Source organism: Crassostrea angulata, chromosome 3 (genome assembly GCF_025612915.1).
Source record: "Crassostrea angulata isolate pt1a10 chromosome 3, ASM2561291v2, whole genome shotgun sequence".
Lineage (NCBI taxonomy): Eukaryota > Metazoa > Mollusca > Bivalvia > Ostreida > Ostreidae > Magallana > Magallana angulata.
The window spans coordinates 22,085,038-22,101,875 of NC_069113.1; the positions used below are offsets into that span (position 1 = coordinate 22,085,038).

General features: G+C 32.8%; 1 protein-coding gene across 1 annotated transcript; it reads right to left on the reverse strand.

Moving 5' to 3' along the window:
• Positions 1–9,765: 9,765 nt before the first annotated feature.
• On the reverse strand, positions 9,766–11,762 carry LOC128176759 (uncharacterized). Its single transcript, XM_052843287.1, has one exon. The coding sequence runs from the start codon at positions 10,658–10,660 to the stop codon at positions 9,983–9,985; it is 678 nt and encodes a 225-aa protein (XP_052699247.1). The 5' UTR covers positions 10,661–11,762; the 3' UTR covers positions 9,766–9,982.
• Positions 11,763–16,838: the final 5,076 nt, after the last annotated feature.

Sequence of the window (16,838 nt, forward strand, 5' to 3'; positions counted from 1 at the left end):
AATGCACAAGTGGTGTACTTATTCGACTAAAACATCAAAACACTTGACATTCTATAAGTTATCTGTATATGTACGGATGTATAAATGAAATATATGCTAAATAAGCATCAATGCTAAATTTAATTTAAACATATTTTATTGAGTAATCAAATGAATTAGGCAACAGGCAAAGCCTATATAAACCCTCTCCAAAATACAAAGTCAAGAAGTGGTGTTATAAAATAATCATAGAATATAGTATATAGTATATAGTATAATTTACCAGTTTACAGAGTGATATATTATTGATATATTTGTATACAAGACAAAGGATATTTGGATAATAAATAATAAGCTTGACTTTTGTCATATGATGATAAATTAACTTGTTGTTTAACATATACACAACTGTACATGAACACATTCATTCCTACATTTATAAACCCATCACCTCATTCATTCATACCGACAGACAGACATAGAATATTGGTGTCATGATCCAGCCCATTTGAAGAAAAAAAAAATGAAAAACGCTTAGAAACTATAATATAACTATGAACATAAGAAACAATTTTACAATTTAAGTTGTATGAAAATCAATGCTAAATTTCATAATATCTATACGGTCAGTTTAATTTTGGAAAGAAGTTCAAATATTCGACATCCAGAGTCTGTACCAAGGGTACTGTCATGTTGTAAATTTGTAAGTACACTTCGTGCAAAGTAACTTCATTTATACAAAAGCGCCTACATATACAATGTCATGTATGAATACGTGTACATGTATAGCAGCTATGGTCATTATCGACAGTAAACTTCTCTTATGTTTCTATGACACCTAATGTTTTGAATCCATCTGCAATCAACATGTGCTGTTGGAAAACATGTAAGATTCTTTCGCATGATGTAAATTAAAGTAATATAAATTGACATTACAGCATTAAATATGAATACGCCATCCATTTTGATTTATTGTCATCAGCGCAATTTTTATAATCTTTAAAATATGACCGGATTTCGAGTCGGTGATTTTTCTCATGTTGACAAATATATATTCACATTAATTTATCTGTTTCTATATCTTACTTGTACTTGCTGATTTTTATATAAAATTGAAATTTGAATATTCTTTCGAATGGCCTTTATGTATGTTTTATCTACATTTGGATTTGGAATTCTGCTATATAGTTATGTTCTATTTCTTCACTTCAGAATACTGTTATTATCAGATTCCTCATAAGGTCCAAGAAGGCTATTATTCAAATTTTGAAGTTTAAATTCATGTGGACGAAAGTTTTTTTTAAAATATTATTTACAAGGAGAAATATTGCATTTTAAACTTAACTGTAAAAATTTCATCGAAGAATAATTGTGAAGAAAATGGTTTGCCATGTGCTTCTCTACTTCCTTATTAGAACAGATTACTATTCATTTTGTAGCATTATAAAGTACATGCAAAGAATTAAGATAAACTCTAGAATCTATAACGTTAACACAACCAGATATCAAATTGACAACAATAAATGAAAAAGAAACTGTATTGTGACCCAGTAACAACGCATTACTCGGTTATTTGACCATACAGAATGTGGGGGTCGCCTGCCTGCTCGCCTCTTTTGCGAATTCATAAAAGAAATATTGACCCCTCTATACCGAGGAGAATGAAGAGATCAGATTCTTTTACTAAATAGCGATAGCTTGGCTGACCTGCCCGGGGATAAGGCTAATATACACTGTACTGTAATTTATTAACAAAACAGCGCAGTATATATAATATAAATCATGTAGTCCTTATAACAGGACTTCTTTCAGCTTTTATTTTTTTAACATGATTACCATATATTGTGTCCATGTCAAAGCAATACGCGTTAAATATCTAAGTAATCTTTTTTTGTCCGCTGAATTGGCATTTAATCGTCATGATCACATAGATCTGTGAAGGTAATATTTAATCTGGATTTAGTCAGGTCATTTCAATGGATATGAATAAGTGTGGTGGACTTCTTGAGACCATACGGTGTAAATCACCGAAAACGTCACTGAAAGTTAAAACTTTAAAGTCCTCTCGATGACCACAAAGGATCGGAGGGGGAAAAAATGTATCACCCCCTACTGGCGTATGAATAAACTCCATGACTCCTTAATATACAAATTACTTTGTTAACATTAAAAAAAACACCTTTGTTTACAATCATTATTATGGAGAAAATATATATTCTTTAAATAGGGGAAATTCCAGGTGATACACACACGAATCAAACGTTTCACAATCATTATGAGAGAGAGAGAGAGAGAGAGAGAGTATCAATAGGGTGGATGAGAGGGGGTTATATGCTTCTAATGTCAAATCTTACTGACCATTAAATGTGCATATACATTGGAAATATTATATATTCAGTAATCGTATTCCCAAAATACATCAAATCAAAAAGTAATGTTAGTGCATTAGCAACAATTGTTTTGGTATTTTCTGAATACAATTATTAAAAACCTAGATGTAATAATCAATTAATATTTGGGTTAATACAAGTTAAACAGATTAAAAAATAAAAAGGTTAATCCATTCTGTTTTCTGGGTCACACCAACACGTGCACGTGTGAACAACTCGAAAGTGCAAACACTACTGCCTGGTATTTTTTGTAATAGAACTAAAAAAAAGAGTTGATTTTTATTGTCAGCAGTATTCGCAGTTTTATAGTACAACGTAGAATCTGCTTTACGAAACCAACACTGAAAAACAACATTCACTATACTCAGGTTAGGTCTACTTAAAACTTGCAAAAAATTGTATCAGTCTGTGCTTATATTCATCTCTTTGTGAATTTTCTGTGTCGCCTTTTGAGTAATGATTCAGAACTAATTCATATATACGGCGAAAAACTTCCGAGGATCACCAGAATCCCATCATAGAAGACACTTTTATAATTTATGATACAGACAATGATTAGCCATGCTGAGTTCTCAACCTTCTCGATCTGTGCTTGTGGTTTATGGCTCTAGGGACACGGAAAAAAAGGGCTAGGGTAGTGCTGGAATTCGTACGTCACAAACTACCCATATACGTCGTACTGTACATGTAAAATAAAGATCGGCCTGGTTCTCAATGAAAAATGAACCAAAATCATTAATGCCACTGTAAGCGTCTTCTTGAATTTCATGCCGTCTTCAATTATTGTTATTTAACACCATATTAAGACCGCTTATTGTGTGCAAGATTTTTCAGATATAAATACAGCTTGTCATAATTTGTAAAAGTTAATTACCTAATAAACGCCAATTTGGATCATATCTTTTTTACTTTAATATGCGTTAATCACAAATCGACACTGAATAGCCAACAATGTGGAATCGTTAAGTTAAATTTTACAAGAGCCATCTTTTATAATAAGAAATAAAATAAATTTCTTTCATGTGGGAAACGTAATTTGCATTAGGTCAAAATTAGATAAATCTTCGTAATCATTTTTATATTTGGTGTCACTGGAAGCAACTCAACATTTAAAAAAAAAATAGTGTCTATAGATATATCAAATGGATATATACGTAAGTAAATAAACCGCGACATTTACTTTAATGATATATACGTGTAGTTTGTAGTTAAAACTGAAATATTCTAAAAGCTTCTTCAGGAAAATCCTAAAGTTTGTTCAATATTCGTTTAAAGTTATGAAATAAGCAAAACTAAGTTCTGTATTGCATCAGCGTAGGTAAGAATATGAGCATACTCTTAATGGCAGAATGTATTGCCACTGCATTGCTACTGGTAAAATTTGAGCTTTTTACCCCCAAAACTTTAAATATTTCATCTATCATCACTTAAGTTGGATCAAAAAATATATAAAATATTTTTTTTAAAATGTGATATTTCTCAAAAAAAGAAAAAGAAAATCGATATCCTCTTGATCAAAAGAAATCTTCTTTATTATCAAAACATGATTTATAATTTTTGTATTTTATTATTTTGATTTCAGAGAAACCGGAAGTATTTTTTTGGCCACAAACAGGATATTTTATGAGTACAATGTTTTGTATTTATTTTATAGCAAAATATGTCAAAGAATGTCAGAAAATTGAAAAAGATTTTAAAAATATAAGCAAAAACGATAAAATGATTTAGACCGTTTCCATGGAAATTCTTTACTAAATAGATTTGCTGCCTGGTCGATGATTAACTTATTATCTATATGAAGTATATAAATAAAATTAAAATGCTGAATCATTGTTCTTTTCTGCATTTCAATCAATAACTTACACGTGAAAGAAAGAACACACGGTCATTAATCCTGATCATTTTATTGGGAAAGAGTTAAGTTTCCGAATTAGCGAGGCACCGCTGTTATATTTACATTTTGAATAAATCAGAGTAAAAAACTTTATAAATGGAGGTTGTTAGGCAAATTAAGAACATTTTGGATTATAGTGTTTCAAAAAAGAGATCTCATGTTCACGTCAATTCCAAGAGATGAAAGGGGAATAACCTCTAATAAAGCTAAACGTTTCCTACCTCAGCGATAACTGCCACCGTCAAAAGTAAATAATTTGAACCTTCTTCCAATAAACAATAAATAGCTATCAATAATGTCAAAGGAAACTTTTGTTTTATGTCCCCGATTGGCATGAATTTAATTCTTTTGCATTTTCATTGTTATTTGACATTTAAGAAGTTAAGTGTTTCAAATCTTTTATAAGATCTTTGGAATGAACAGGAAATACGACCAACCAATCGCAAGCAGTATATATTAGATATCAAAGACGTCTATTTTAGAAATGAAATGTACAAGAACTGCTGATATTCACACGGATGAATCGAAATAGATCGGTTCCTTCAAAACATCGACATTCCCAAGCGGACGTGAAACAGACAAGATGTTGGAAGTCACAGGCACAAGGCACATCTGAAACAAAAGGGCTTAGTTAGACACCGATAAAAAAACACCGATTGCAATTGATCCCTTAGAACAAATTAACCGACAAATTACGATAAATTGCTTCAGTTGGTGCACTAAAAATGTGGAAACATCAACGATTATAAGAAATAAATCAATAGCAAGACTATTACAAAACATCAGAAAACCTCATTTTGGGGGCTTGATATCTGAAGTGAATCAATAGACACTGTGTTCAAAGAATGCTGTAATGTCTTTATGTATGTAACAGTAGGAAGTAATCAATTTGTAATTATGTCATTTTATATTTATGTTCTTGTGAAGAAGTGTAATTAAGCAAGTTATTGCAATGAAATTTATCTGCAGTGTTATGGGTGAGAAATTTTCTGCCAATAGGATCCGGATTGATCAGTCCTGGAAATTTTGCAGAAGAAGAAATACAGAAAAAATATTAAAGCACTGATTTAAACTTAAAAAGATGTATAAATTGCTAAGCGTTTTTGATGTACATGTATCAGTTTACATAAGTAATAAATACATGTACCTTGATATTTTGAGCGATTAGTTTTGATCAATCTTGCAGTTAAACATTTTTTGTCAATTAAAAAAAAAAAATTCTTAATGGCGTCAGCAGAAACATTAGATTATATAAGTAAACTATTATTCACAGTAAATATAAATTTTAATTCTAGTGAAAGAAATCTTCGAAAATCTTACGACGACTTTGTCGGGATAACCATTTTCTTTATGGCACTCTTATCTAGTAAAGCTTGATTGCAAAAGTTTTTCGCTGTATAGCAGTTTATCGCTGTAAAGAAAGTATTTGCATATATAAGTTGGTTTACAGAATTTACAAGAACCGTCTCTTATACTGTTTACAGTACTGTGCATATTTCATATGTAAATACATACTTATGTTTGCCCCTTTTTGTTGAACTTATTTTTATCCACCTTTTAGCTCACCGCTGAGCTTTTCTGATCAAAATTTGTTCGTTTTTTGTCTGTCTGTGGCGTCGTTGCCGTAAACTTTACACATTTTCATCTTCTTCTCCAGACCTACAGGGTCAATTTCAACCAAACTTGGCACAACACATTTTTGGGTAAAGGGGTTTCAAGTTTGTTCAAATGAAGGCCACGTCATCTTAAAAGGGAAGATAATTTTGAATCATTGAAAATTTGTTGGAATTTTTCAAAGCAATTGGCCAGAAAAGCTTTTGTGTAAGCATCCGCAAGTAGTGTAGATTAAATTCAAGTTTGTAAAATCATCATCCCTGGGGTAGGATAGGACCATAATGGGGGCTCAAATTTTTACATAGTAATATTTTTAAAACAAATTTAAAAAGTTCTTCTCAAAAGATATCTCGCCAGAAAAGCTGTAACATTGCTGGAACCATCCTCAGGCAGTGTATATTCAAGATTGTTCAAATTATCATCCCCAGGGTAGGACCACAAAGGGGGAATTTTTTTTTTTACTTAGAAATATACAGAGAAAATCTATAAAAAATTTCTTCACAACCAATCGACCAGAAAGCTGAAACTTGTGTGGAAGCATCCTCAGGTAATGTAGATTTTATTTGTATAAATCATAATCCCGAAGGGTAAGGTGGGGGCCACAATGGGAGTGGATTAATAAGTATAAATCTTCAAAAATGTTATTCTCAAAAACTAAAACAACAAAAGAACCTCAATGTTTACTTAAGAATGTGTTAAAAAAATTTGAAAATCAAGGTCTTCTCTTCTTACATGTAGTTCAGGCACGTAGCATCGGGGGGGGGGGGGGGGGGCAGGGGGGGGGCCTTTTTTCTCACAGCAACAAATTTTTTAAAATTCACATATAAAAAATTGAATGATCATGGAGTTGCCCCCCCCCCCACTTTTTTGGTGGATTTAAAAAATTGATATGAAAAAAAGGGAAATTAGGATTGAAGTAGAAGTTATATCCCCCCCCCCCCCACGGATTAGGATTTTGAAGATTTCCGGAAAGTCTGTCTCTTTTTTTTCTTGTCAAGATTTTTTGGATGAGTCTGCCCCCCCCCCCCACTTTCAAAAACGATGCTACGTGCCTGTAGTTGTCTAGATATTTTGTATTTAATACTCTAAAGACGTTCTAAAGCTTTTGTTGGCTATCGTTGCTCATGTGAGCAATGTGGTCCCTGGGCTGTTACATTTTTATGATAAATGACAATTTTTTCCCCATTCTTATACCATATTGTTTACCAGGATTTCACATGGAGTATTTATTCAAAACTTTAACAAAAATTTGTCAGAATTTTGAATATCGATATAAGAAAATTCAACTCCTACACCTCACGTCATATCCGGCTCCTTTCCAAATCTATTTAATACTTGGAAACATAAACAAAATTGATAAGACGCTTCCGCATTATGGTACACGGCATAAGAATCTCTTTAAGATCGTGGAAAGTTGTCATATGTAAATTTCATCCGGTTTGACGTCAATGGACGCCGTATAGGGTGACATGATGGCGATGTCGGCCAAAATAAACTGTTGACACAAGCCATTGTTGTAATCCGTTTACTGGGTTTAAAGCATCCGCGATTGTTTGGTTATTGTAATAAATGTGCCAGAATGCGATTTTTATGAATGATATCGCATCAAAATGATATCCTAATTCCCGGGCTTTGTTGCATTTACACGCCGTAATCAGTGATTCATGACTAAAATCCATGCAAATGACCGACATTATACATGCGGGTGTACACAGAAAATGGGAAATGCCTTACTTTGTAATCAAACAAAACATGTACATGAATCAAAATAAAATCAATTACGCCTATTAACGATAATCTGAATCAGTTTATAAAGCTGTGTTCAATTATCTTACCTTTGTTAAAGTTGGTGAGTTCTTGAAAAATGATCATGCGTATAGTTTTGATTTGCAGTGATCTATTATTTAAATATTTCCATATCATTGCAGATCCAGAAAAATTGTCCAGGGGGAGAGGGTCAGAGGGATATTTGAGTTTGCTGGGCGGGGTTCAAGGCATATTTTCAATGTTTTTACTATATTAAATGTAAATTTAAGAAATTCAATTTTTCCAGGAACGGGATCCAGACACACACACACCCTCTAGATCCGCGCATGCATATTAATTTGTTTAAATAAGTCATTTTTCTATAGTATCTTAATGACATTGACACTGGTTACCACTGGAAAGATAAGATAGAGCTGTCGTTGTAGAACACGATGTTACATTAGACAGACATGTCCTTTACCAAGCTATCATGCAAAATTCTCTCAAAAAACTCACTATTATTTACATAACACAGAAGAATTTTATCATTGTTCCTGGCCATCCATAGAGCTTTATAAGAAGCAGAAAAAAACTAGCCAAACCAGAAAGATAGAGGTCTTAATGCAGGGAATTCGGTATCTGGCTATATGTGAGCGTTAAGTGTCTTAACGACATGCATTGTACAGGATAAAGTCGGGTATTATCATAATGACATGAACGTGTTCGATGCAAAATCTAATCCACTAACAACTGGTTTTACATTTCCACATTAATAATTACTTTCATTTTGGGCCATTAATGACGAAGTCTCGTCTGTGTAATAAACAGCCTATAAAAACTCGAAGTCTCAAGGGAGCGAGACCCAGCGTCAACACATGCTTATGCAAATTGGATCGATTGCGAGGCTTTACTGGGGGTTTATATGGAGATATCGCTTTCTAAAATGTGCATTAATAAATTAATGTACCTGTAAACCTTACCTATTCAGATGGAAAGCTTGTAATTTATTATAGAACAATTAGCGTTGATGATAATGCGATCTGGCATGTATGGATGCTATGAATTTTGAAGTGAACTGTTTACATGGATTGTGAAGACCACCTGAGCTAAAAAAAAAAAAAAAACAACTGACGAGGTTCAGCGCTGCAACATGTAAACTTCAATCAAAGTAATTCAAGACATATTATGTGTAATTTAAAACATCAAAGGTGTTTAACATTAGGAGACAAAAATCGCCTGCCTGCATTTGTTAACACCGAGGAAATATCTACGTTAATTCTAACAAATAACTTCTTTTTTGTGTAAAGTCTGTGACCGAATATTCTCCCCCGTGTTTGATTGTTAGCACCTAATAGCCAGACTGGGAAGGTTGATTTAACCAAACATTTAAGACTCCGTGCATAATCCTTGAAGATGCATTTCCAGGTTAAATGTATCGACGAACCAGACGTTTAAACTAAATGAAAAATAAAGAAACCAAGTTTGAATTTGAAAACAAAAATCTACCTCCCCCCTCCCCAAAGAAATATATTAGAATTAAATTTGTCATCTTTGTTCTGATAAAAACATATATAAATATCCGAATTTTGTTTATTTTTGAAATGTACTTTGTTGCCATAGTTTGGCAATTGGTTGTAATTAATAATTCTTTATTAATTAACTGAAACTGTATATTGTGGGTTTTTTTTTATTGCGCGCCAAGCAACGGTGGGTTTTAAATTATTAAAAGTTTTTACTCTGGCAAGAATGCCTCCATCGCTATTTGGTTTGGTAGTATTAGGCTATTAGAAAGGGCAGCTTGTGTTTATTTTCGTGATTGTTACGCCTTGTTCCAAAGGCTGAACAAACACTGTGTGTTTCTTTTCCACGCACCTTTTCCAATTTTTATGTCCAAACGAAACACTGGCGAAAAAAATTAACACCTTTGACACACGGGTTTATAATGTGGTTTTTTTTTTTTTTGCATGAATGTGGTAATAGCATTTTAAAGCAAAGTCAAATCAAATCACTTTAGAGAGTAGGATGACGGCCCTATATAGACTTTCTTTTTATGTTCATTTGCAAAAGTGCACTGTTGTCATGATTGAGAAAGTCAAAGTAAAATGGCATTTTTCGAAAAAAGAAAAGAAAAGAATTCTGTAATAAAAACGTCTCAAGAAATATATTTTGGTACTCTTGGTCGTAAAATATTAATATTTGAACAAGCATAGGATATTCTTTATCATAAAGAAAACTCCAGGAGAACAAATGTTTAAACGCGAAGGATGAAATGTTTGCATTACATACACTCGAAACCTTCATTGCACAAATCCAATCTTAGGTATGCAAACAAATGAACATTCCTAATTTTGACTCTTACTCAAATTGTCATTGCGTCATCGTTATCTTTTAAGTGTCCTAAGCGATCCTCTCGAAAAATGGGGGTACTCCCCGCCACAAGACAGTTCTCACTGGCGCTTAGTCCTCTAGATATAAGAAAACTCCTAGATTTGTCTTTTGAGCGACTCTGAGAAAAGATTTCTGATTCCGTTGCAATAGTTGGGTATCGTGGTTTACTTTTATTAAGTATATCCTGGAACCACTTGGACTTTGTCGGTAGGTGGTGCGAATGATATCGCTGACAGAAAGGTCGATTGTCTTTTTCTTCAGTAAGACCCGGAATCTCCTTCGGCACCGTGGTATATCCCAAAGGTGTTCGGATGTGATTCTGGGCCATTCGAAATTCTCGAACTTTTTCTCTTGTGTCTTGGTGTGGATTTTCTCCCATATACGGTAGTTTCCTATGAATTCTCCGCAATTCTTTGTAAATTTTCTCCTTCTCCTTTCGGCATGTTTTCTCTGCCTGAAGTCTGTATTTTGATATTAATTTCTCTTGTACCTGAAGTCGAAATTCCAAGACGGCGTTAACCACACGAGTTTTTTCTATAGTATCAGCGTCGATTTTACTGTATATATCCGGAATACAAGCATTGTTCATCGGCGGAGCTTCTAGAAGGGTATCAACGTTCAAACGCTCCAGAAAAGCGTCCGTCGGCATCGTGAAGTATAAAGCAATATACTGTAATTAACACAAATCAAACGAAAATGAAAACTCAAGGATTTCTCCCAAGTCAAAGGCAAAAACGGTTCGTTAAGTTACTGATGCAAAAATGTTGATAAAGAACGGATCATATAAATTGATTGGCAATTCAACGCTCCACTGCTATACATGGGATTGTTGGCAGGTTCCTCGTCCTTTGCTAGCTACATATCAATAATTCACTGTAGGAAAAAAAATAACAGCAAAGTCTTTGCCACAAAATCCGTGGTCTCGTTCGAGCCAGTAATTATTGTTCAGTACTGATGCTTATTCCTTCCTCCCCAGGTATGAAGAGTTTCGTTGTCTCTTTTGTATTATCCTTCTTTTGTGTAAGAAAGAAGTCAGTGACAGAGGTGTAGCACAATTATCGATATTTTATAGAAGTTCGATATCAAACAAAACTCCAGAAATGATTACACCTCCCCTCGCGTCCATTACACAATGCATTGCGAACAATTGTCCTTTATCCTCGATTCGCTTACGTTCGTAGCTATTGTTCCTCGATTTAAACGTGTCTTCATCAATGAAATGGCCCACGAAACAACTTTGGTCCGAAATAAAGGCTTTCTGTTAACCAAGTTTATCTATCATGTGTCCTCCTTCTTAATTATAATTCCAGCTCTGCAAATTATTCCATGATTTCTATTAGTCAAAAGAAGGAAATAATGTCCTCATTTTTTGCACAAATTAAATTTCTTTTTCTTATTTCACGAAATGAAATTCCTGCATCAAGACATAAAACATTTTCCCCCGATTTTCGAATAATCCCGTGTGCGCTAAGTATATATATATAGTGTACGTATACTCCACGAAAGCTGGATGCACGTAGCTCTATCGATACAGGTACATGTACATTAAATACTCTGGGCTGGAGTGCTTGTTTTTGCGTTTAGACAAGAATTTATAACCACTTATAGTCCCTAATCCTCGCGTGATAGGCTGCAACGCTGATCTCCCGTCGCCGAGCGTCCACCTAGTTTATATATGTATACACCTTTCCATTTTTATCGAAAAACTGGTTACATCCATGCTTATATTTCATTTTTAAAATCTCACAAAGGTTTATTTTTTCAACAAACACGTATTTCTGATTTCGTTTAAATAATGAGAGGGTTTTATCGTCCATATTGATTTTTTTTTCCATGGGGGGCGTGGTTGCGTTAATTGGATTGACTAAAGATGAAAACTTTTTGCAGCGAAGTCATTTCTTTGCAAAAACTGAGTAGATTTTGGGATGTTGGTTTGACACAGATTTAACAATGGAATATGTACATTTAATTGAAATTTGCAATTAATATGATTACATACCTCTTTGCCAAAAGGGGCGTTTTGTAGAAAGGAAAGGGGGTACATGTACACATACATTTTTTTTCCTCATTGAATATCAAAATGCTGATGCGCTTTTAAAAATGTACGGTGTTAGAATATTTGCTCATACGTTTTTCATATGACATTTGAAGGGATAAGGAGTAATGAATACAATTTTTTACAGTTTGTTAAAGTTGCATTGCAATCATGCATTGACCAATTTACGCAACCATGTATCAAATTCTCTCTCTCTCTCTCTCTCTCTTTCTCTCTCATGGAGTCTGTATAATTTTTTTGAAAGCGGTATAAAAATAACATGCAACTGACAAATCATTTAAAATTATTGAAGGAGATATCAAATCAAAATACTTTAACTGTTCTCTGTTTCTATTTTTATTGCCAAGGGTGTATATTTGTTTTAAGATCGAAAGAGGAATCGAGATTCTCATTAAACATCTCAATCAGATAGAATGCGTCTCTTAGATTTTTCGCCTAATGTGTTCTTAAGAGATTTAAAAGTAGTAGAGTATTTACCTCACTTTGAACCAGTGGAGAAATTTATCTTCTCGCCATTTATCATAATTAATCCATTTTGGGCGATCCAAAAATAGAACCAGTGGCTAATTTTCCTACCAAATTCGCAAGAGCTTTACATCATTTTAAGATAGCTTTTCATCGTATCTTAAAAGTCTTTGAACGTTCGATTAATTCTTTGTCAGAAACATTAAGATTAATAATTGGGGATTTTTTTGAGGTTCATTTACAGGTGATCCTAAAACGTTTGTACCTGTAGAATATACCTTTTAACCCGGCAAGTTTTCCTGTTAAATGAGCAAGAACAGGGGGTACAAAATTCAATTTGAGGCTGTAATCGACCTGTTGGTCCGTCTGAACAAATTTCAATAGAACTTTCTATTTCGTTGTCAGATGTTGCGTTCAAAAAATTAAATTGATAATTGGGGGAAAGTCAGTTTCAGAATATATACTCGATATATATCAGAGCTTATTAAAGTCCCTTGGAGATCGACTGATGCTATGTATGCGTAGGCATTCGTTTCACTGAGGTTCAATGATTTCAAGTGCAGACATTTTTAAAATGTCGTTAATAATTACTGCTAGAATTTTGAACAGTTTTTTTATGCGTTTAATAAAAGGCGTACCTGATGAGCAGATTGAACACAGCAGTGACTGGTTCCGATAGATAACATTTTCATAAAGGTAATGAATTTAGGAGAAAGGGCCGAAAGATATAATGAATAAAATCTATTCAAGATACCCAGGAACTCAAATAAAAATTTGATAGGATGTCATGTGATAATGACATGGCCAGTAATCCTTTAACGTATTGTATTTTCATTTTTCATTTTCTTTTTTCTGAATAATGATTTCGCGAAGATGGTAAATGTGCTATAATCATTGTCATGGATGATAAACTGATTTTCATTACGATAGAAAGTGCAAAAGTTTTTTTTTTTTAATATACAGTGTTAATAATTTTTCCCTCTCCTTTTATGTCAGAAAGTTTACATTGTCCCCGTCTCTATCTCTCTTTATACAGAATGAGTAATGGTTATCTGAAAAAAAAAATGAATACACTTTGGACGGGTTTTAGAAAGTGAATTATAATCAATACCTCCCCCCTTAAAAAAATTATAACAGAAAATAAAAATCAAAAATGCAATTTTTCATAACGAAATGTATCAATAATTTTTCATATTTCAGCTACTTTCGATATTATTTTATCTTAATTTGCATCTAATTGTGTGAGAAAAAAGTACACTCAATTTAAAGTTAATGAAAAAATGCGTTTATAGTTATATATAGGAGATGGAGTTTTGGGTTTAATAAAAGGACTCTTGAACGATATCTTTGTCAATAACATTCCGAGAATCATCAAGTTTATGTTCACTCCGTTTATATCCACTGAAAAACGTAGCACGGAATTTTCCACAAAACTGCAATTTACCTTACAATTACATTTTATTCCTTGTATATTTTCATAAAGTAGATAGTCTTAATGTTTTATTAATCTGTAATTGTTTGTCTTTGAAAACTAAAAACACAGGTCATAAATCATGAAACAATTTCCTCAAGTAAACATAATTTTATAAAATTATTCAAGATTTATTCAAGATCGAGTGCATTCACCTGTATAGTATAAATTATTTAAATAACTTTCAAGTTCAAAATTTGTAGTAACGAGATGAGAGTCACTCGGTATTGATAACATGAGGGGATTTCATAAATTTCAATATTTTGCTTATGTAAAGATATTTATTGCATACTTTGTGTAAATATTTGAACAAAACAGGGGTTTGTTTTATGATGTATATGATCTTGAAAATACAAACACACCCCTGAACAATAAATATCGCTTCATAAAGCTTTGAAGATAAATGGCCTTGAAGAATAGATATTATACAGGGGTAAAACACATTAAAAACGAGCTGATATTGCTAATGACTACAGACTGTTTATTTTTTGAATGAAGCGTAGCGTTAACGAGAGAGAGAGAGAGAGAGAGAGAGAGAGAGAGAGAGAGAGAGAGAGAGAGAGAGATTTCGAATTTAAACTAATGTAAGCTTACTAGTAAATTCCATCTTGCCGAGAGATCATAAGATCACGCTGATGGTAGTACATGTACTAGTGTTATGTTTTCATTGAACTAAGTGTTCTCCAATAGGCAGAATATTTGCTTGACTTTTGGATTGACACGTATACTTATATGTGTATTGATTAAACTAAATTTAATTGAAATAAAATATGCGTCGGCTGTAATAATTTGAAACTTGCTTCCGTCGTTAAAACTTTTAGAATTTTCGATTTAAAAACCTAAACTTACTGAACACAGTTCATTTTACTCTTACATACATGTTTACGTCATAAAGAAAGAAAGAACTATATTGTCCACACTTTACTTCACTAATAGAAATAAAACAACAAAATAATATGATGCATTTAGCGCACTGTGGTGGGACGCTAGGATTTTTATTTCACCGTAAAAAGAGCAATATTAATGTAACCATGCACATGTAATTAATAATACAAAATACTAGTACATTATATCAACACAACTCAACTATACTTTCCTCGCCGCCCAGGAAATTTCACAATATATTTTGTGTAGAAAAACTATGGAAACCTGTATCCGCAGCATTAATTGCGAGGTAAACAAACATGAATGGCGGATTCATTCTCACAAACCTAATTTATTATTAAACATTAAACTTTAAAATAAACTTGACTTGCTCGTTAAGAGCGTGCGCTAGAAACTGACCCCCAGAACTTTCAGAAAACTACTCAAACACGTCATTTTAAAATAGAATTTCTTATTTCATTTGCTGTCACTAAGTATACAAGTGTTAATAACTATACGAAACGTAACTTCTGTTTCTATGCAAACAAATACGTTTTTATATCGTTAGGACAACTATTTCTCCCTTCATATATACTAACGTAACGCGAGAAATTTCTAATAAAAACAAACCTTTTTATCAAATTTACGCTGATATATTTTCCGCGATTCAGAAATCGTCGCGAACAAAGCGGAGATTGGATACACGCGGAAAAAACCTGATATACGGTAACTTAATCAACGTACACAGTAATATTTTAAAAGAATTTTATCTTTATGATATGTCCAATCACAAGACAGTGTAAGAGTGTACAAATTACTAGTTCATGATACTGGGGCCAGATATTCCAATATATTTAATTGCATAGTTTTTGAGATACTGTTAGAAATTCAATTGCAATTTTTAAAAAATTTGATCAGCTTACATGTATATATCCATGAATAACCAAAAATACCCCCCCCCCCCCAAAAAAAAAAAAAAACAAAACAAAAAAACACCAACAACAACAAAGCAGAAAAAATATTCTAACACTGATTTTGAAAAATGTTAAAAACTGACATTTTTCAGTTTTCCTGAAATTCTTTAACCATCCCGTCCACCACCTTGAATTGTTATTTCTAGTAGAAAAGATAAATAATTATGTTCAACGTGTCATTTATGATAATATACACTTTAATTATGCTCTAAAGGAAAATTTATAGACGAGAATTTGCGTTGAAAACATGACTATGTTTTGATACAAATTATACATGGTTATTTTCTAAAAAACTAAGGTCACAAATACTAAATTGTTTAAATATCGGGTAGAATAAAAGTTTTCACAATTCACATCCCATATGATATCGAATATCGGAAGAGGTCGCTTTTTACATTCTTACCGTGAGGGTTTGATGCACTATCTTTGAAACCTTACAACATCATTCAATTAATCGTAATTAAAAGTTGTAAGAACTAGTGTCATAACCATTTGTATATATATCTCATATACATGTATATACAATAAAATATGTTCAAATCAAATCATTTAATCAATTTCCAAACTCAGCTTATATTTTTCTTCAAACAGACACCGGTGTAGCGATTGTGTGACGGTATGTGTGTGAATTACCGTGTGTGTTGGGGGGGGGGGTGTATCCCCCTTTTAAACATACACAATATTTTTAATATTTTTCTAAGTATATACAGAGAAAAAAAGAATAAATTTTGAACGAATTGGGACTCTCCTTCAAAAATTTCTCCATTTCATTGTATAATTTTAATTTTAGAGCTTTTTTAATAGCCCCCCCCCCCACCCTTTCACATATATACGATGCTAGGTCTACTATAACTTGTCTGTCAAACTTTCACTTTTCAAAGATAAGTATATATATTATACATAGGTAAAGATCGCTAACCCACCCACCCCCCCCCCCCAAAAAAAAAATAAAATGGTAAAATACAGGCACGTAGCATCGATTTTGTAAGTAGGGGGC